Raw genomic sequence first — 20,968 nt, 5'->3', positions numbered from 1 at the left:
TTTATTTATTTATTTGAAGTTAATTAGAAAAAAGACAATCTGAGATATTTCTTTAAAGGAATATGGAAAAGACGAAAAATATTATGTTAAAATTTCCAACACTATCTTGTACAGTTTATAGCGTACATAACGAAACTCAAACACTTGTTAAAGATATACACTGTTTTATTTTTTTCGTTCATGGGAGTTGATCATTTCTTTTCACTTGTTGCAAGGAAATCCCGCGACACTCGCACAACGTCACTTCCCAAAGGGGCGGGGCATCGTAAGGACGCGTGCTGTTCTCGTGTTGCGTCATCAACGTTGCGCACATTCTCTAGCTAACGTTAGGCTTCTTGAAGGACGCGGAGCTGCGGCCGGGTGTCATTCATAACAACACAGTCGTGTTCCAGCCGTTTATAACGTCTGCTCCGAGACTCGCTCAAAACATGATCCGGAACGGAATCCACGCGGAGGAGGAGGAGGACCAGGGAGAGCCGAGCTCGTCCAGCCATAGCCCGGAGAAGAGGAAGCGGGTGATCCGGGTGTGGTGTGACGGATGGTGAGTGCTCAAAGTGAACACTGCATCTCTACAGCAAATAAACAGAAAAAATCGTACTTTATAATTTCCAACAAAAAGTATCATGTTTGTCGTACTATGACAGTCTTGGAAGAACCTCGGGATACAAAAGTAACGTTAAGTTTACTTATCGGCACCATGATTTGATTATAGCGTCACATCGTATTAATTAATTAATTAACAGTTGCCTCAGTCACTGTTTTTACGTTGGATTTGAAAAACAACAACAACAAAAAGAACATGGTATTAGTACAGTACATGTGCAACAACATGCTGTCACTACAGAAAGTCAGACTGCTATACTGTGTTACTTTGATAGTTTCCATGGGACTGAATGAGTATTATATTTAAGATTGGTACAGCATTGCGCTATCAAGCGCAAGGTTGGGGGTTCGATTCCCTGCGAACACACGATAGGTAAAAATTGATAGACTGAATAGTGCATTAGTAAGTCGCTTTGGATAAAAGCGTCTGCTAAATGCATACATTTAATTTAAATTTTAAAGAACCATGATATTTATTTGGTACAGCATGGCATTTTAAAAGTATGCATGTTCAAAATCATGGTATTATCATAGTTTACAACTGTCCATGAATCCAATCCCATAGTACTTTCTGTTAGTGTAGTAGTGTAGTTTAAAGCATTATCAGACGTTTGATATTTCATAATTAAAAAGTGTCTGTTTCAGTAAGTACATTAAAACAGAAATAAAACAAATATTTGATGAAAAGAAGAAATTCTGCCAACGACTTGAAAAAAAAATACTAAAACTACAACTGAAATAAAATTTGATTAAAGCTTTATAGATGCATTTTTAAGTGACAAACTCTCAATTACTAAAATTAAAACTGATAATGTAATTAAAGCTAATTTAAATGAGTAAATGTTATGATTGTATACAAATAAATACCAACATACTGCAGTGCAGGTTCAAAGGTTTTTGTGTCAGGTGATTTCTGAGAACTCATGTGACCCGTTTCTCATACCTATGTTAATAGTTCACAAAGGTGTAGAAATGATATGATATTCCTCCAATTCATTTAACCCTAGCATTCAATTTTGAGTGATGGAGTAACTGCAGTTATAAATAACACCTAGTGTGGAGTGTGGTGTTCAGCAAAGGCTCATGGGAAATGAAATGGGAGATTATATCCCCATGTAATCCTATCGACCCAACTAATGATATTACTAGGGGAAAGGGCTTGTGGTGGTTAGATAACCCACCTGTCTCTTTCTACAGCTGTGTGTACAGCCTTTTATTGAACTGCTATGAAAGCAGTTATTCATTACATAACCTTTGTGGGTTCTTTAAACGAAGGACCCTGTATCTAAAGTCCACGTGTGTCTCCACAGCTATGACATGGTGCACTACGGTCACTCTAACCAATTACGACAGGCTAAAGCGATGGGAGATTATCTCGTAGTAGGAGTTCATACAGACGGTATGCATAACAATTTCAGACATTCACATAAAGGCACTGTAATATACAAACTGAAAAAAATTATCATATATTTGTTTTTCTTTCACGTTCAGAGGAAATCGCCAAGCACAAGGGTCCACCAGTCTTCACGCAGGCCGAGCGTTATAAAATGATACGGGCCACTAAGTGGGTGGATGAGATTGTTGAGGGGGCACCGTATGTTACTACACTGGAGACTCTGGACAAGTACAACTGTGATTTCTGCGTACACGGAGGTGAGGGGATCATTTAGGCACTTTTAGACAATACATTTTAATAACTTTAAAGTATATTTAATTTTATTCCCAAATGGTTAGAATTTAGTTTTTCATAACCATATTCATCCTGGTTCTGATTTTTAGAATTGAACAGCCTATGTTTTTATTACAGTTCCTTTTCTTACTGTTCCTTTTCACTCATAACATGCACATTAGTTGGTATGTCAGGTCAGCTTTAGTTACTGAATAGGCATTATGTGTTAAATATAATATTAATTTCATGACATTACCGCATTAGTACAAAAATTAACAAATGGGGCCTTATGCTAATGTAATAATGATTGTGATGTCATATTCATGACTTTTTCTAAACAACAAATATTTTTAGAGTTTAAAGACCCATTAACAACAAGAACAATAGCTATAAAAATTGTAACAATTATATTAGTGTTCACACCAATGGATGATAACGTTCTGTCTATTATAAGTACGTGATGCAGTTTTTTTTAAATGCTCAGTTTCCTTAATTCAGGATGGATTCTGAGTGGCTGTAAATATTTGTATAATTTGTCAGAAATTATTTAAATCTTTTAGTCACAGTTATCTTGTTACTTATCACCCTTCCTTGTTGTGTCGGCATAGTGGTTTGTACATCGAAGGAATAACCTTGTTTAGATTATATGCTTCTTTCATTAAGTTAAAATTAAAATAGTTAAAATTGTACCAAAATTTAATTGAATCATAATAATATCACATCTTTTGCTAGATGACATCACATTGACCGTGGACGGGAAAGATACATACGACGAAGTGAAGAGAATGGGTCGATACAGGTAAAGACCAATGGGCCTCTGACATACACCTGTGGCACACCACAAAATTTTGACCCAAGGGTGTGTGTAATGGTTGGCATGTGTGTTTTTTTCATCAACAGGGAATGTAAACGCACACAAGGAGTGTCTACGACAGACCTAGTGGGTCGTATGCTCCTGTTAACGAAATCGCATCACAGTAACATTGTGAGTAGACTCTATCGTTAATTGTGTGTGCAGATAAGCATTACTTAAAGATTTTCTGTCAGTCCCCAATTCATATTCTCCTCTCTCTCACAGGATAATGCAGCCTACCAGCTCCACACAGATAACTTTGGGAAGGTGCGTTGATCTGCTTATGTGCTGATTCATATTTTTAATAATATATTGTAATTTGCGGTCATATACAGCTTTGACCATTAGAGGTCAGGGCTTACCTACATTATTTCCAACTATATGTTGCTTTGAATTCCAGTTGGGGAACATACTGTACATAACTTGAACTTTCTATGTGGTGTATGAGGAAAAAAACTTATACATGTTATTCATTTGAATATTCTGGCATTTGCAAATGTAAAAATTTCTGATGTATCTTTTCTCCTCAGGGTCCTAAAGGGCACAGCCCTTGGACTGGTGTCTCTCAGTTCCTGCAGACGTCTCAGAAGATCATTCAGTTCGCTTCAGGAAAAGAACCACAGCCGGAAGACACAATTATTTATGTGGCCGGAGCCTTCGACCTCTTCCGTATCCTTTTAGACACATACCACTCCACACTTTGCTTCTGAAGACATCTAGAAAGCTAGGAAAAGTCATGAAAATTTCAGTTTAAGGTTGGGGAACTCCTGTTATGCTTTTGTTTTGGCCTTGACTATATGACCTGTATAGACATCGGTCACGTGGATTTCCTCGAGACTGTTCACAAACAAGCAGAGAAACCTTACGTCATTGTCGGACTGCACTTTGACCAGGTGTGTTTCAAAAAAACAAATGATTTACGAGATTTTACAGACCTCTCCTCCCTCACGCTGATTTTCGAAAGGGCCAAATTTGCTATGACAAGCTGCTTTTAATTCTTGTGATAAACTTTGATCAGACAGAAAACCTCAGGTGAACCATAAAGGAAGTTCAAAGTCACATCTTCAGCATGACGACATGCAAACCAGTTTTACACAGTTTTTGAACTTCTATGCCTCAGGGAAACATGTGTTTAAGTTCCCTAAAATGAGAAATACCATACACATTACAGGTATGGTTACTACATGTTGTATTACTACTACAAGCTACTAAATTAGAAGTGTGAATAGTTTTAAAATGACTAAATTGTTGACTGAAAGTGCATCTTAAGTGCATCTTAGTTGGTCTGTAATTGTATTAGTGACTAGTGTGCCATTTTAATGCTTAGTAAATGTTATTATGTTTATGAATTGTATTTGTTTAATTTTTTCGTAGGAAGTGAACCGCTACAAAGGAAAGAACTACCCCATCATGAATATTCATGAGAGAACTTTGAGTGTGTTGGCTTGCAGAGTAAGTGCAAAACGTATGCCTCAAGTCATTTTTGTGTTTTGCATAAACGTGCACCAAACTTACCGCTGCCTTTGATAATGTATTGGTAGTTTGCATAAAAGACAAATCTCCTCCAATCTTTTCTTAGCATTTTGCATAAATTACTGCCTCCTCCAGTCATTTCTTTGGATTGTGCGTAATGTCTCCTTCAATCCTGTTTTATTATGTTGGACATTTCAAGTTGCTTTTGTATTCTTGACACTCTTGTTTAAGAACAATGGGCCATTGTATTCAGAGATAGGGAGTTATATAGTACAAAAAAGAGAGTATGGGGGAAAAAACTGGACAGAAACATTAAGAAACATCTCAAGGTCAAGAGAACAGACATCACAAGCAGTGTTGAAAGTACATTTGTACTGCATACTTATTAGACACCAATTAAAAATCTCACGTTTTGAGCTAATCCAAACCATCTTCAAGTTTACAAACCCTCTCATTCATCCTCTGCACACAAACTCTCATGGATCAGGCACATACCAGCATACCTAAACGTTCTGAAACATTCAGACAGAACCCACACAAAACAAACTCCAGACCTCCCCAAATACTGTAATATCAGTGCAAACCACACGTGCATTCCTTTATGAAAACTGCTGAATGTTGGGAGGTTTCATTTGGCTTTAAGATTTAGAACTTTGGCTGATTTGGAAAGTTTTAGAACGTTTGAACCAAGAACTTTGAACTTGGGGATCTATAGAATTGTAGAACTTGAGGAACATGGTGAACTGAGAACAATGCGAACATAAAGTTTAGAACTTCGAGAACAGAAAGAATATGAAACCTGGAGAACTTGCAGAACTTTGAATTTGTAGAACCCTGAGAACTTAAAACTTAATGAAATTAAAAGACAGTGATCGTAGAACCTAGACAATGTAGAACTTTATAACTTAATGTAGAACTTAAAGAAATTAGATCTACAAAAATGTGAAGAATGTAAAACTTAAGGAACTTAAAGAACTGGAGAACTTTGTGAGCTTGGAGAAGTCTGAAAAGTAAAAAAAATGTAAGTTAGAGAATGTAGAACCTAGGCAATGTAGAATTTAGAGAATGATAATTTACAAATGAAGGAAATTAGAATTGCTAGAAAAATTTGGAACGTAAAATAAAGGGAACTTAAAGTGCTAGAGAGAAAGTGCTGGAGAAAGGTGTGTGCTAGGAGAACTCTGGGAACTTAAAAGTTAAAGAACATAGAACTTAGATAGTGGAGAACTTTAGAACTTAGAGAATTCTGAAAATGTACATTTGAAATTAGAAACTCAAGAACTTGGAGAACTGGAGAACTTAATGAGGTGAAATAACTTAGAACCTAAAGGTTGAAGAACTTAGAACCTAAAAAATACATATTGAAGAAGTTTACAGTTTAGAACGGTAAAGCTTTAAGAATCTACTGGAGTCTTCCATTTAGGCTTTAGATAACGGTCTTGTGATTCTTTTTTACTTCAGTATGTGTCAGAAGTTGTGATCGGAGCTCCGTACACAGTAGGAAAAGATCTTCTGGATCACTTTAAGGTACAGTACTAAACCAGAACACATTGGTCATTCACTGTAGAGAATAAAAATCTAGTTTTGGTGTAACCCGCTTCCAGACACAATAACACAATAAGAGGCTTTGAGTGTGAAGAGAATGTAGTTTGTGTGATTCACACACTACGTTATTGAGATATAAAGCTGTGTGTGTGTGTACAGCTCTGGGACAGCAGCCAGATTCAAAGGCTTTAGTGACTGAACACTATTTCAGCAATTCTGTGTTGTCTTGCTTCAGGAACAATCTAGAGATTTACTGCTCGCCTCTTTAACCACAAACCCTCAAGCAGTTACAGAGAGTTCAACCATGCATTATAGTTTAACTAAAAAGAGTGCTTGGGACATTTTCTCTGTCCTGATGGGAAAAATACCAAGGACGCACACTATATTGGGGACATTATCAATATATTGGACGCTTTTATGGGTTTTGTTTTTTGCTTAACTAAAAAATAATAAATAGAGCTTAAATAGAGATATAAATGCTTATCCTCTACTTATCTTTCTTTAAAAAAATAAAAATAAATGAATCATTTGGCAGATAAGCTTATTAAACAGAAACCAAAATGTAAAAGCTTAAAAACATTTCACTCTAATTTTGTTTAACTTGTACATTTTTTCTGGTTGTAGGTAGATCTGGTGTGTCATGGGAAAACCGAAGTGTTTCCTGACACAGATGGGACAGACCCTTACACCGTGAGTAAAGTCTCCTAATATTCATCTCTCTGTGATCTTCTCTTCCATAAAAACCCATTTTTACCCATTGTGTCTCTTTGCAGGAGTCGAGGAAGAGAGGCATTTTCCGTGTCCTGGACAGTAGCAACAATCTGACCACCGACGACATCGTGCAGAGAATCATTGAGAACAGGTTTGTGGGACAATACGAGCAAAACGTGAAAACATTGCTCATGTGAAATGTAACGAACGTATGCAAATGAGCCGTGTCTCTCTTTGTCCCGGTAGGTTGCAGTTTGAGGCCAGGAACCAGAAGAAGGAAGCTAAAGAGATGGCTGTGATTGAGGCTTTGAAGCATAAAGAGGATTCACTGAAGACCGAGGCGGCTCTAACGAATAATTAACCGAACTGTCCAAACTGAACAAATCAAGGGCTTCATCATAGAACCAAAATTAACCCCGGACTGTTATATAAACACCCCGAACGAACAAAATGCCTGAGCTGAAGATGCTTTTAAGTGGACATGGAGGAACACAGACGTTTTTTTTAATTGCATGACTCTTGTTTAATGACAAAAGCACTTTGTTATGTGCGGAGAAGTTTTATGATACCTATAAAAATGGGTTCGAAGACATTCTCTCTGAATGGGAAGAACACTGAAAAACATTCAGCAGCTAATTTTGCATTTTGTATGAAGGTTATGGGAGGATTATGTCATTTTGGTGGTTTTTGAATTGGTAATCCATCCGCACAAATTTGTAGTTGAGCAGAGAAACGCTTTGTGAAGAAACACTTGATGTTGACTACAATAGCATGCATACTAGCTGTATGCATGTTAGCTTATTAGGATTTTATGTTGGGATTTTATTATTATTATTTGTTTTATATTTTTTTTGTCATGGAAATATATCCAGGTGACATTTTACCCCAAAATCAAAATTATTATTATAATTTTTTTTTTATAAAGAATTGTTCTTGTTTTAGGACTATTAAGGCTTTTTATTTGCATTGTGATATTATTTTTATTTATTTAATTTCCATCTGTATTCTCATTACCATAATATATCTGGATATTTATCTTCTTATTTTATTTTTTATTTGCAGTTCTCATTGTTTTTAGAAGTGATTCTTATTATATTCTCTTTATAGTATGTTTTAATAGATATGTATAAATTAAGGATGTACTATACATTATATATGAATACTTTACAACTTTAATATATTTTATCCTTTTTTTTTTAAATTATTATTATTATTGTTCTTTTTTCCATTTTGGTAGTGAGATTTTCACAAATGGGCTTATGGAAAAATAAAAAAATTGTCAAGATAGTATCACAATGCTAAAAAAAGGAAAAGAAAAATTTAAATCATATATATATATATATATATATATATATATATACTTTTTTTTTGTGGTGAAATGTCATCCTTGCCATTTTTAACGTTTAGCCCTGGCATTTTTTATTCTAGTGGTGCTGTTGTGGTTTTACCTTTCTCATCATCTTCTTGAAAAAAAATCTCAGAACTAATCTCTGAAGTTTTGTTTCATACACTGTCCACAGTCACCTATCTGGCATTTTACTCTGTTTTACCACTTTTATTTTCACTTTCTTAACTTTGTTTGTTGTGACATGATCAAAGTCACAGCCAAAGACTCTTTGACCTCAGGTGATTGATGTCACGCTTTAATTAATTTTAACATCTAACAAATAATCTTTACAAACATCTGTCTCTAAACTAAGATGATTATTAAAAGTCAAACTTGCTTTTATCTCATATGTACTTTTATCTTGTTTTATGCGGTTTGTTGTCTGTTTTTGTTTAATGAATGTCAAAGCACCTTGCAATTGCAGCATGTTTTTAGTTTGTAACATTTCCTGCACTTTTAGGTTGAGACTGTTTTTACATTGCAGAAATGTTGAGTGACCAATTCTGAATGTGGTGTTAATGTCTTCAGACAGTCTATTATTTACCGTCCCATGCATAATAAACCGTAAGCCATCAAAACACTTCCATTAATTGCAATTTAAATTGCAATAAAAATGTATGAAAAACGGTTTGCTCTGACCATTATTCCATTAAGCGCATAAAAATCTAATTATTTTATTTATTCAATGTGAAGATTATATATCAGTGATACTAAATTGACATTTAAATACAAACATTTTAAACTTAATTTTAAGGCAGGTTTGCATTTACGTGGTCACTTATTGTATAAAGAAAATGTTTATAATTATTAATTAAAAAAAAGTGTTTTATTGTTTATTTAAGATGATACTTGATAAGGGTATTTTTTTTGGCTGATTCCATCTTTTAGATTTTGTTGTAGTCTATTATATCAAGATTAAATTAGATCAATATTTAAATGATACTAAACTTACTATGCAATATGCCATAATATTTTATAGAATTTTTATTAATTTAATAAAAAAAAGGTTTTATATTTAATTGTTTACTTTGTAGCTGTTTTATGGTGTTTGTTGTTGTTTGGTTGTAATTACTTTTAACGTTTTTACTTTATTCAGTTTTTTCAGATTTTATATAAAATCTCAATTAATTAATTTATTTTGCTTTATTTAATTTCATTGTATAATGAGTTACACGGACTGCCAGCAGCAACTCTCGCACAGCGCTTGAACAAAACCCATCTCAGGTGACAAGTTCCACAAACATCACGTCACTTCCTTCCTAAAGAAAGCGGACACCCCCAAAAGAGACGCTCTGTAGGCAACACACACCATTTAGTTTGCGCGTAATGAACAGGTAGAGCTGTGTTGTGGATTTTGAGTGTTTGCGCGGCGTCTGACAGTGTTTGCGTGAGATCTCAATGGACACGATGATCCCGAGCCAGCACGAGTGTTGAGCCCGACGAAATTAACCGGGAACAGGCGGATTTGAAACTTTTTTCTCTTTCCTCCTTTACGATCGGACCATCCCAGGCTCTCTCTCTCTCTCTCTCTCTCTCTCTCTCTCTCTCTCTCTTCGATTTGGAATCAGATCTTTCCAAAAACACGCGCAATTGACTTTGGTGTCATTTTACGCACTATCCGGGGGGATCTCGTCGGGATGTTTTTACGCGACTTTGAACGTTCCTCACCGGTTCCATCCGTGATGTTGGGATTTCTGCTGGATCTTTAGCTATGATTTCTGGGTATGGGTCTGTGTCTGGGCTCAGAGGTGACAGAGGAGGGTAAGAAGGCGAAGATCCACAGCTCGCAGATAGACAGAGATCTGTACGAGTATGCCAAGAGAGAGATGAACCTGGTGAAGATCCTCATGCTGGGTAAGAAGGTCCCATCCAGATTTTTGTTCATCTACCTATTTCTTTTAGTCGAAATAACATGGGGTTTGATGTTTACATATGCCTGCATGTGCATTAAAAACATAATTTTGGGTACTTTAGTTTATTTTTAACTAAATGATTGTGGGTTTGAAACCAAATTTATTGGTTCAGCAACAGATTTGGACTTGTAATTGAAAGTTATCTGTCTAAATAGCCGATCTGTGCTGGTAACTCTAAGAATGTAGGTTTAAACCCCAGATTTGGTTGAAAACCTACCTACAGGTTGTAGGTTTGAACCTCAGATTTGTGCAGAGATTTAAACTTCAGACTTGGGCTTGTAACAACATATTAGGGCTTGTACCTCCAGCAAACCCCAAAATATTATGTTATGCCCAGATCTGAAGTTTTAGCTTATATGTAAAAAAGGTTGTAGGTTCAAGTCTCAGTTATGGGTTGAAACTAAAAGGTTGCTGGGTTGGACCTTGAGTCTGGTCAGTGAAATGGAAGGTTGTTGCTTTAAAATATCAGATGTGTGCAGTTAAGTGAAAATTTGTGGGTTTGAAAATGAGAAATGGACTGATATCTGCAAGGCATTAGCTTCATATAAGATCTGTGCTGGTTTGAATTTCATATTTGTGCAGGTAACTGAACCCTTCTGGGTTTGAATTCGATATTTGTGAAGGTAACTGAACCATTCTGGGTTTAATTTTGATATTTGTCAAGGTAACTTGAAAGTTTGAACCTTAGATCCGGGCTTGTAACTTAAAGATTGGGGGTTTGAATTTCACTTTTGTGCATGGTAATTGAACCATTCTGTGTATAAACATCGGATTTGTGCAGGTAACTGGACAGTTGTCAATTCTAACCTCAGAACTGTGGTAATTGAAAGGTTGTGGGTTTGAATTTCAAATTTGTACAGGTAGCTTTAAAGTTCTTGGTTCGAACCACACTTCAAGGCTAATAATTGAAAGGTTGTAGGTTCAAATTTCGCATATGTGCAGGTAACTAAAAGGTTCTGAGTTCCAACCTCAAACCTTAACTCCTATCTAAAGCATGACAGGTTTGAACCTCATATCTGGTCTAGTAATTTAAAGGTTGTGGGTTTGAAATAAATTTGACATTTGTGGAAGTAATTGAAGCATTCTGAGTTAAAATGTCAGATTTGTTCAGGTATCGGGACAGTTCTCGGTTCGAACCTCAGATCTGGGCCGGTAATTGAAAGGTTGTGGGTTCAAATTTCATATTTGTCCAGGTAACAGTAAAGTTTTGAGTTTGAACCTCTCATCTGGGCTAATGATTTAATGGCTGTTGGTTTTAATTTCGTATTTGTGCAGGTAACTAAAAGAGTTCCAAACTCAATTCTTGACTCATATCTGAAGGGTTGCAGGTTTGATCCTCACATCTGGGCTGGTAACTGAAAGGTTGTAGGTTTGAACTTCAGAGTTGATTTATGAACTGTGAAAACTGTACTCTGGAACCAGACATTTATCTTGGGTTAATATAGGAGGGCTGTACCATTTGTAGGTTCTGTTGTTAAAATTGTAAACTAAATGATTGATTAGTAATGTTTACTGACCTATTTTGATGTAGGTGCTGCTGAAAGTGGGAAAAGTACGCTGGTCAAACAGATGAAGATTATCCACAGTCATGGATTCACCAAACAAGAGCTAGCCAGTTTTAAGGTAAGACATTTTATGATGTTGTTTTCACAAACTCGCATGCAAGAGGTTAATTGCATTTAATAGTTTAACATTTGTTCTGTGCTATACTTTGTCTGTGTGCTCTGTACTTCCTCTGTCATCTGGGAAATCAAGCCACTGTGTGTGTTTGGGGATTATTAAAAGTTTAAGGGGTCATTGGTTCAGCTGTGAAACAAGACCTCAGTTCAGTGGAAGACTGGATCTTGCCTCAGCATGTTTTTTGTTCTGTTTGGAAGAGAAGGCGGAAGGGGGAAGGAAAAATATGGAAACATGAAACACAGAAAAGTTTTTAGGTTTTTAAACCATTAAAAATTGCAGACTTCCAAGAACATTTTCTCTATAGTTTGTTCGACAGCCAGTGTGCACTTCCTCTATAGTCTCATTGCCAACCTTTTTTGACCGGTCACTCACAAATGTTACCATGGCAACATAGTAAAGGTGCAGTGCAATCTGGCTCCATTAGAGTAACCTGTGGTCCATGTACGTCTTATCGTCATGGGAACAGAAAAGTGATTGATTTGCTCATTCATAATAAACTGCAGCCAGCTGTGTTCTCAACATGATCATGTGAAGTGAAGTGACATTCAGCCAAGTATGGTGACCCATACTCAGAATTTGTGCTCTGCATTTAACCCATCCGAAATGCACACACACAGAGCAGTGAACACACACACACACTGTGAGCACACACCCGGAGCAGTGGGCAGCCATTTATGCTGCGGCGCCCGGGGAGCAGTTGGGGGTTCGATGCCTTGCTCAAGGGCACCTAAGTCGTGGTATTGAGGGTGGAGAGAGCACTGTACATGCACTCCCCCCACCCACAATTCCTGCCGGCCCAGGACTCGAACTCACAACCTTTCGATTGGGAGTCCGACTCTCTAACCATTAGGCCACGACTCCCCGCCATCATCTACCCTGTTATCGTTAAAACTGCAGTTTTTTTTCTGAAACGTCATTTTTGGCAACAACAATAGTAGTGTTATTCAATCCCCTTCTTCAGTTTACTAAAAGACCCTAGGCTAGGGATTGGCAAGTATGAATAAAGTAATTTAATAACACCGTATATATATGACAAACTTGTTATACTTTGCTTGAAATTCAATGGACAAAACATTAGTATGAGGCTACAAAGGTTTATTGTATCGCTATATATAGACTTTACAGTTCAGCGTGCAAAAATAAAGACTTTTTATTTTGACTTCATCAAACTTTGTTGGGCCAAATACGGAGCCTTGCTGTATCCCGAACTCTAAGATGTGATTTAAACACTGCTTGCCTACATTTACTACAAACCTATGCTATTGTATGACACACTTTACCTTTTGGTTAAAATAAATGTACTAGGAGTTTGTTGACTGATGTCCATGATGGCTGCAGAATGTACAAAAAAAATGCTAACTAATGTTTTTGAGAGAATGCTACCTTACTGAAACTTCCCTCAGTATTTAATTTCCTCACACTTAATAAAAGCCACTTTGATCCTTTGGAATTCAGGAATCTGTCCATCCAGTATTTGTTAGCAAACATTTTTCTAGTCACATCTTTTTCCAGTTGTTTCATAAATCAGCTGATTTAAAAAAAAAAAAAAAAAAAAAAAAAAAAAAAAAAAAACAGAAGGTCTATCATATATCCTGTGAAATGCCCGGTGCAGATCTGCATGTGTGCTTGCTTGGGTTAAACAGACTTTTTGTACCATTTCCTCTTCATTAAACCTTCCCTCAGGGTTTGTTTGTGTAAGCTACACTTTCATGTGAGTTTGAATTAGATCGATGGACTTAGAATATGCAAGTGGTGTTTTGAAGTCCCTCAGAGAATGCTTTAAAACCTCAATGACAGCCTATTAGCTCCAGCCGAATGCAAAGGGATCATCAGGATGGTTAACTAGATGACTAGTCATGAAGCAACCACCTAGCTGATTTTTAGTGGCAGGGTGATGAATTTAAGAACCTGTTAGCATGCTTTTTGGGAAGGAATCATCTGTGCTATCTTTCGCCGGCAGAACTTTCATTATCTTTAAATGAAACAAGTCATTGGAATGTGGGTGAGAATGTTGTGATATTGTATAGTGTCATGCATCAGAAATAAAATGCACAGTCAGATGCTTGGGAGAAGGAAGCAAAGTAAGAAGTACTGTTTGTGTACACAACTTTTACCAATACAAAAAGACAACAGCTAGCTAATTATTAATACTGAATTTAGGGGTGGGTGATATCTCGATATTTAAAATATATCGAGATATTTTTTAAACACGATATGGATTTTGACATATCGTATATATCGATATATTGTTTATATTTAATTCTGATTCCGCCACTTTGCTTGTTTGCCTTCTCTGTGCTGTGCTTGCCCCCCGCCTCCTTGATTTTGTTCCCCCTCCCCTCGCGTGTTGTCTCATTGAACATGGCGGCGTCCCCTACCAGACCGGAGGCTGCAGTACTAGTATCAAAAATAGACAACTGGCTCCATTATATAGCGTCGGGCGAACACCAGGCAGATGTCTACTGTAGGGCCTCTATGATTTCCGCAATGCAGAAAACGCGGACGGAATCGCCGAATTCAGTCATAAAAACGGAAGTTACAGTTTAACGTGGAATGTCACGGAATTTGTCAAATTTTAAATGAATTAATCAAAAGTAGGTCATTGCACTCACATCAAATCGCGATATGGATATCTGTAAATATTAGGCCGGAAAAGTCTATTTAAATATGAATCCTGCATGTTCTGCGTGTCTGTGTTAATGAATGGAGCAGAAGCGCTTCTTCATTTTATTACACACCCGGAAGCGCGCGTGACAGTCGCGTTGATTTCAGCTTCTGTCCTCTCATTAAATGAGGATCTGAACACATGAGGAACATCTCCAGAACTGCACTGAGTCACTAAAAAAAAATAAAGTTTGCTTAATTTTCAATAATAAAAAGATAAATTAAATGAATGTTTTATGCCTTCATTTGATAACCAGAAAAATGTGAATACACAGAATTTCAGAGGGGAAATAACATTTCACATAAGGCTATTTTAAGAAAAAAATGTAACAAATTAAGTTGGTTTTATGCATTTAAATAATTACAGCTGCTTAAACACAGAATTAGATAAATTCTATAATAATAAAACATATGGTGAAGAAAAAATAAAACATTTCATAGGGCCCTAAACATGTAATATTTGGCATATTTGTTTTAAAAGTAGTTTTTGGGGGGTTATTTTTCCTGTAAAGATATCGAGATGTATATCGTATATCGAAATATATTTTTAACTGAATTATAAACATTGTATTAAAATAATAATTTTAAGCAGTGTAAAATGCCACCTAAAATATAAAAGGTCTTTATAAAAGTTAAGAAAATAGAAACATTAGTTATAAAATATTATATTTAATTATATATTAATATTTTAAAAGATATGCATTTAAACAGGATCATTTTATTCTGTGAGTTTTTGTTTTCCCTTAATTCATTGATACTTAAAGACTTTATTTTTAAATAGACAGTGATTAGACTGTCTTCAGATATGTACTTCAAAATATTATCTTTCCAAAATGCAAAAGGAACTTGTTTCATAAAATGACACTCTAGCTGCATACGCAGCCTCTGCTGTCATGTGGATAGAGTTTCATGTACATTCTAAACTGAAATTACTCCTTAGGGTTCTTCGTTGAAAAATAGGAGTTCAGAGATTGATGACTGTCATTGTCCTACTTATTGTGAGATGTTAATTTAACAAAGATTTTAGGCATATCAATAAATGCTTTGTCTGTACAGTTTTTACTCAAAGTTTTTTTTTGAATGTCAAACCATTGTAAATGTGGCAAAATTTTAGTGATTTGCCAAACTGTTGATTCGTGCTGTAGGCATTGAACTAAATGACATTACGTGTGAAGAATGTGATCTCTAGATTTGATTAACTTTAGCCATGTCACTGCATAGTTTGTGCCAGTCACTGTGGCATGAAACTTTTTTGACTAGAAGCACAATGTTTGTATTTTGCACCATTCTAGTTAATAATTCAACACAACAGCGGTTTCTATCTGTTTGTGAAATGGAAGAAAAAAAAAAGTAATGTCCCATAATAGCACTAAGCTAACTTTTCCCATTGTTCTAGACACAAAATAAACATTGCCCAAAAACCACAGGATAACCTACAATAGCCTAATTTTATAGTAAACACAGACTAGCCAAGTTTGAGTCATGTCTTGAGTTTGGGATACCTCAAGGCTCTGATTTCGGTCCATGAAAGTTTGATGCAAATTAAAATATTTTTGCAAGCTAGACCATAATTTTTATGCTGACCTCTTCTATGCGCATTTTCTCTTCAAATATGGCCAGTCACAGCGTTTCTATGTTTCTAATGTTCAAAAGTCCAGTTACTGCTTCCCTAGTTTTTGTTGGATGGGTTCATAAAAGGTCACGCTTTTGCTCACACATGCATATGTTTGTACAGACCCATAATTATGGCTAGTTTTATATTGTACACATGCTTGCAGACATAAGCATAGTCTGTAATCAGACTGGCCTTGGTTGACTTGGATGTCGTGTCGCACAAGGGCGGACCATCGACTGTAAGTGGGAGGCCAGGGAAGGGTGGGGTGAACTGTGCTGTGTGTGAATCATAAATGCAAGTGAAAATGTTATGTGTTACAGGTAAAAAGAAGGGACTTGCCCTGACCTGAATGTCGCAGGAGTGTCTTTTTCTTAATCCTTTCTTTTTGCTCACCATTGTACTAAACTGTCGCTGTGGTCTTTAACCACACCGCGGTCTCTCTAACCCACAGGAAGTCAAGTTGTCTTTCCTGTTTCCTTCTTTTTTATTTCTTATCTTGACACCATCTCTCCATTTCTCCTTGTTCTCCCAAAGCTGCAACTTTAGCCTAAAGTCAACATGACAAACATTTCTCATTGCATAAAATGCATAAAATTTCTGTGGAAGCCGTAACTACTTTTTTTCAGGATTCTTTTGTAAATAGAAAGTTTAAAAGAATAAAATTTGTTTGAAACACGTTTTGCTGATGCCTAAACTTTTGAATTGTACTTTATATTGTTACATTAATAAAGATTACACATATAGGAGATGTTCACACATATACACACAAAATGATAAATGTTACATTACAGTGTTTTATCTAGTGTGTCCATCTGGTGGCTCTTTTTTTTATGGCTAGACTTCACAAAACTCGCAGCTGGGTTTCATGCTTTCATTTCCTCGACCTCCCTCTGACTCTTTCTTTGATGAAGTGGCAAGCTCTCCTTTTACAAACGTGACATCAAGGATTAATAGGAGACTTTGGAGTGGCGTTGTCGGTGGTCTAGAATTTGAGCTTGACCCAAACATAGTTATTGTAGAAGGTACAGTACTGTCTTTGACAAGATTCTGTTGAGCTCATAGATGCTTGGAGTTCTAGAATTTGTTGTACATTGATGTATGTAAGTTCTATAACTCAAATCCCTGAAAAGAAACCATGGATTCCTAGAATTCCTAGAATGGTTCAACAAAAAATTTACTTTCTATAATTATTTACTCATCCAAGCCAAACCTGTCACTTTTCTTAGTTTCAAGGAACACACACACACACACACAGAAATAAGATATTTTGAGGATTATGTAAGCTTCTTTTTCCATTCAGTAAAAGTGTATTGTGACTTTCAAGCTCCAATATGGACTAAAAGCACCATAAACCTTTAAAAATATTCTATATCACATGTGCTCTGTATTTCAGTTAAATTGTATATTATTTCAGCTTTATTTCAATTAACAAAAAAGTTTTTTAATAGTTTTACTATGTTTTTTATGTAAAACATTTCTAATTTTATTTTTAGTTTTGTAAATGTAAGTTTTACATCTAATAATTTTTAATCTCAGATAATCAACCAACTTATTTTTAGAAAATAATTTTTTATATTTTTTAATCTTTCATTAAACTGTCACTTTAAACAATTTCTTCTGCTAGTTTTTAAGACCTTAACAAGTGTTAAGTAGTAAATAAAAGATGAAGAGTGTGATTTATCTCTCACTCACTCACTCACTCACTCACTCACTCACTCACTCACTCACTCACACACACAGACACACACACACACACACATCCCTCTGTGAAGCTCCCTGCCATCTTTGCTCTTACCGCTTTCCACAAGAATAGTTTCATTGTTCTAAAGTGTGTGATTCACCTCCTGCGTCGCTCTAGTGCACTTTATGTGTGTTTGCAACAACAGGAAGTCGATAAAAGCGCATCATATATCCGAACCGGGCCCACAGCCCTTCGTGAACACAGAAAGGCTTTTCCACGTTCGCTCTTCCCTGGAATGTTCTGTGTCTCTGATCTACAGCCCAGCAAACAAAAGCTGTTCAATAAAGGGCAGGAATGTGTTTGCTTTGGCCACAGAGTCAGGGGCGGTGAAAGGGGGAGCATTTGAGCACAACACGAGCGGACGGGCGCTGAAAGTGTGAAAAAAGAAAGGTTTTGGGTGGCACACACGTGGACTGATTTTGTGAATTATGTCAAAAGTCGAAATGAAATCAAAATGTTCGAAATGTACTTTCATTAAATGATTATTCATTTGTATAACAAAGGTCTTATACTTGCTATTACAGTTAGATAGTTTTATTATATTTTAACTCTTCAATTATGTTTTTATTATACAATTTTGTTATACATTTATATATTATATATTTAAAGTATTTTGTGTGTAAATAAATAATACTTCTTATTATTATCTAATATTTGTGGTTTGTGTATAATATCGTAAATTTTAAATAATATATAACAAAAATATTAAAATATTTGTAAAAATATTTTTAAAAATTATAAATAATAAAGACCATTATTATTATTATTATCTAATAATTGTTTTAATATCTTTTAATATTTATATTGCAAACACACATTTCAAGTTGATTTAAAATTTCTATAAAGATTTATCAATCATATTTATTTAAGTATCATATTTATATAGTATTTATAATATTTAGTATATTTATCATATATTTATTTGTATACATTTATTGTCCTTTTTTTTTTTTACCTTTTTTTTTTTTTTTTTTTTTTTTTTACAATGAAAAACCTATTTCACTTGCAAATATGTGTTTAAACAGTTTTGGTATGAAAAAGAAAATTTGAAAATGGCGATTCAAAAACTATACAAATCAATCCCATTTCTTTGAATTGTTCTGACCAAAAAGAAATGATCAGCATTCCATAATTCATAACCACACAATCGCATTGCACTTCAGCCGAGCGTTTGATCATCACACAGCGGTGTCTGTCGCAGTAATGGTGCCTGGTGAAGCCACTTCCTGTCATTTGGATGGACGTGAGACAATAAGGACCAATCAAGCAGAAATTCATAACATCCCAGTGACAGGAAGTAGATTTGTTTGGTTAGATGCAAACGCAAATGGCCTTGTTATGTTCTGTCACAGATCACTGCAAGGGTTCGTAGGTAATGTGCTTATTTTAGGAAGTTATTTGCGTTTCAAGGTACAAACACAATGAGTCCTGCCAATCAGAAGAGAAAGAACTTCGAACTAATAAAATGAATATAAGAATGTGATCATCATGCTTTGTTCTTACTTGTATGAAAAGAGATTATGATTTATTTATCTTTTGTGTTTCCAGCCTGCGGTGTTGGATAACCTCTTGACCTCTATGAAGTTTGTCCTCCATGGAATGGGCATCCTTCGCATCAACCTCACTAACAGCAAGAACAAGGTTTGAACCAGACCCTTTCCTTTCTTCTGTTGAACAATATAGTTATTTATTACCCAGAGTTAGGATTTCTAACTATCTAAGATATTTAATTTTTTTTTTTTTGTAATATATAACCACAACAAAAATAATAATAATAATAACAATTATTATTATTTAACTAGTATGTCTTTACACTTTTTATAATTTATCAGATATATTTGGAATGTATTTATAAAAAGAGTTGTTTTTACAATTAATATTATTATTAACTCTCTGTAGTTAATAATTAAAAATGTTGTTGATGATGATGAGGATGTCTTCATTGTGCACCCATTAAAGGGATACTCCACCGTGTTTTCATATTAAACTATGTTTTTCCCTTAACTAAGACGAGTTGATACATACCTCTCTCGTCTCAGTGCGTGCACTCAATCGCTTTGGCGCGGTGACACTTAGCACTTAGCTGAGCTCATTCATTCAATATGGGCCAAGCAGAGAAGCTACCAAACACCTCCACGTTTTCCCTATTTAAATACAGTTACTCGCATAGTGTAACTCGACCTAGGACGGTAACACAAAACAAAACGTTGCGCTTTTCTAAGTGTGTAAAATGGATAACTATATTGTGTGGCGGAATACCATGGCAAGTGCTTGTAAGCACTTCGTATTGGCGCAGTGATATCTTCACTAGAGGGAGCGGGGGCCGGTGAGAGGATTTTTCACGAGTTTCAAAAAGTATCACATGTTCTGAAAAAATATTAAGCAGCAGAACTGTTTCCAACTTTGATAATGATTCATCATATTAGAATGATTTCTAAAGGATCATGTGATAATGATCCTAAAAATTCAGCTTTGCATCACAGAAATAAATGATAATTTAAAGTATAATAAATTTAAAAACAATTATTTTAAATTGTAATAATATATCACAATATGATATATAATTTTCAGTATTTTTGATCAAATAAATGCAGGCTTGATGAGCAGAAAAAAACTTTCTTTCAAAAACATTAAAAATGGTAATGTTTCCAAACTTTTGGTCTGTACTGTGTGTGTGTGTGTGTGTGTGTGTGTGTGTGTGTGTGTATATATATATATATATATATATATATATATATATATATATATATATATATATATATATATATATATATATATATATATATATATATATATATATATATATATATATATATATATATATAATACATGTGTGTGTATGTGTGTGTGTGTGTGTATATATATATATATATATATATATATATATATATATATATATATATATATATAATACATGTGTGTGTATATATATATATATATATATATATATATATATATATATATATATATATATATATATATATATAATATAATACATGTGTGTGTATATATATATATATATATATATATATATATATATATATATATATATATATATATATATATATATATATATATATATAATATAATACATGTAAATATTTTCAATATATA

The 20,968-nt window shown here is 34.8% G+C and overlaps 2 protein-coding genes across 2 annotated transcripts in view; both read left to right on the top strand.

Annotated features, from left to right (window-relative positions):
* The first annotated feature begins 238 nt into the window (after nucleotides 1–238).
* On the top strand, nucleotides 239–7,701 carry LOC132159684 (ethanolamine-phosphate cytidylyltransferase-like). Its single transcript, XM_059569260.1, has 13 exons — nucleotides 239–541; nucleotides 1,914–2,002; nucleotides 2,095–2,256; nucleotides 3,005–3,071; nucleotides 3,173–3,257; nucleotides 3,351–3,392; nucleotides 3,656–3,794; nucleotides 3,936–4,018; nucleotides 4,500–4,577; nucleotides 6,060–6,125; nucleotides 6,768–6,833; nucleotides 6,917–7,005; nucleotides 7,101–7,701. The coding sequence occupies exons 1-13, from the start codon at nucleotides 429–431 to the stop codon at nucleotides 7,213–7,215; spliced, it is 1,194 nt and encodes a 397-aa protein (XP_059425243.1). The 5' UTR covers nucleotides 239–428; the 3' UTR covers nucleotides 7,216–7,701.
* A 2,165-nt stretch (nucleotides 7,702–9,866) lies between these two features.
* The window catches only part of LOC132159681 (guanine nucleotide-binding protein G(o) subunit alpha-like), a 32,805-nt gene continuing 21,703 nt past the window's right edge, over nucleotides 9,867–20,968 (top strand). The window contains exons 1-3 of the mRNA XM_059569256.1: nucleotides 9,867–10,095; nucleotides 11,686–11,777; nucleotides 19,403–19,495. Coding sequence (XP_059425239.1) covers nucleotides 9,966–10,095; nucleotides 11,686–11,777; nucleotides 19,403–19,495 — 315 coding nt within the window. The 5' untranslated portion in view covers nucleotides 9,867–9,965. The remainder of the gene's footprint in view (nucleotides 10,096–11,685; nucleotides 11,778–19,402; nucleotides 19,496–20,968) is intronic.

This window comes from Carassius carassius, chromosome 16, assembly GCF_963082965.1.
Source record: "Carassius carassius chromosome 16, fCarCar2.1, whole genome shotgun sequence".
In the NCBI taxonomy this organism is placed as follows: domain Eukaryota; kingdom Metazoa; phylum Chordata; class Actinopteri; order Cypriniformes; family Cyprinidae; genus Carassius; species Carassius carassius.
Note: the sequence above shows the minus strand (reverse complement) of the source record. Positions and strands in the feature narration are given on the sequence as shown.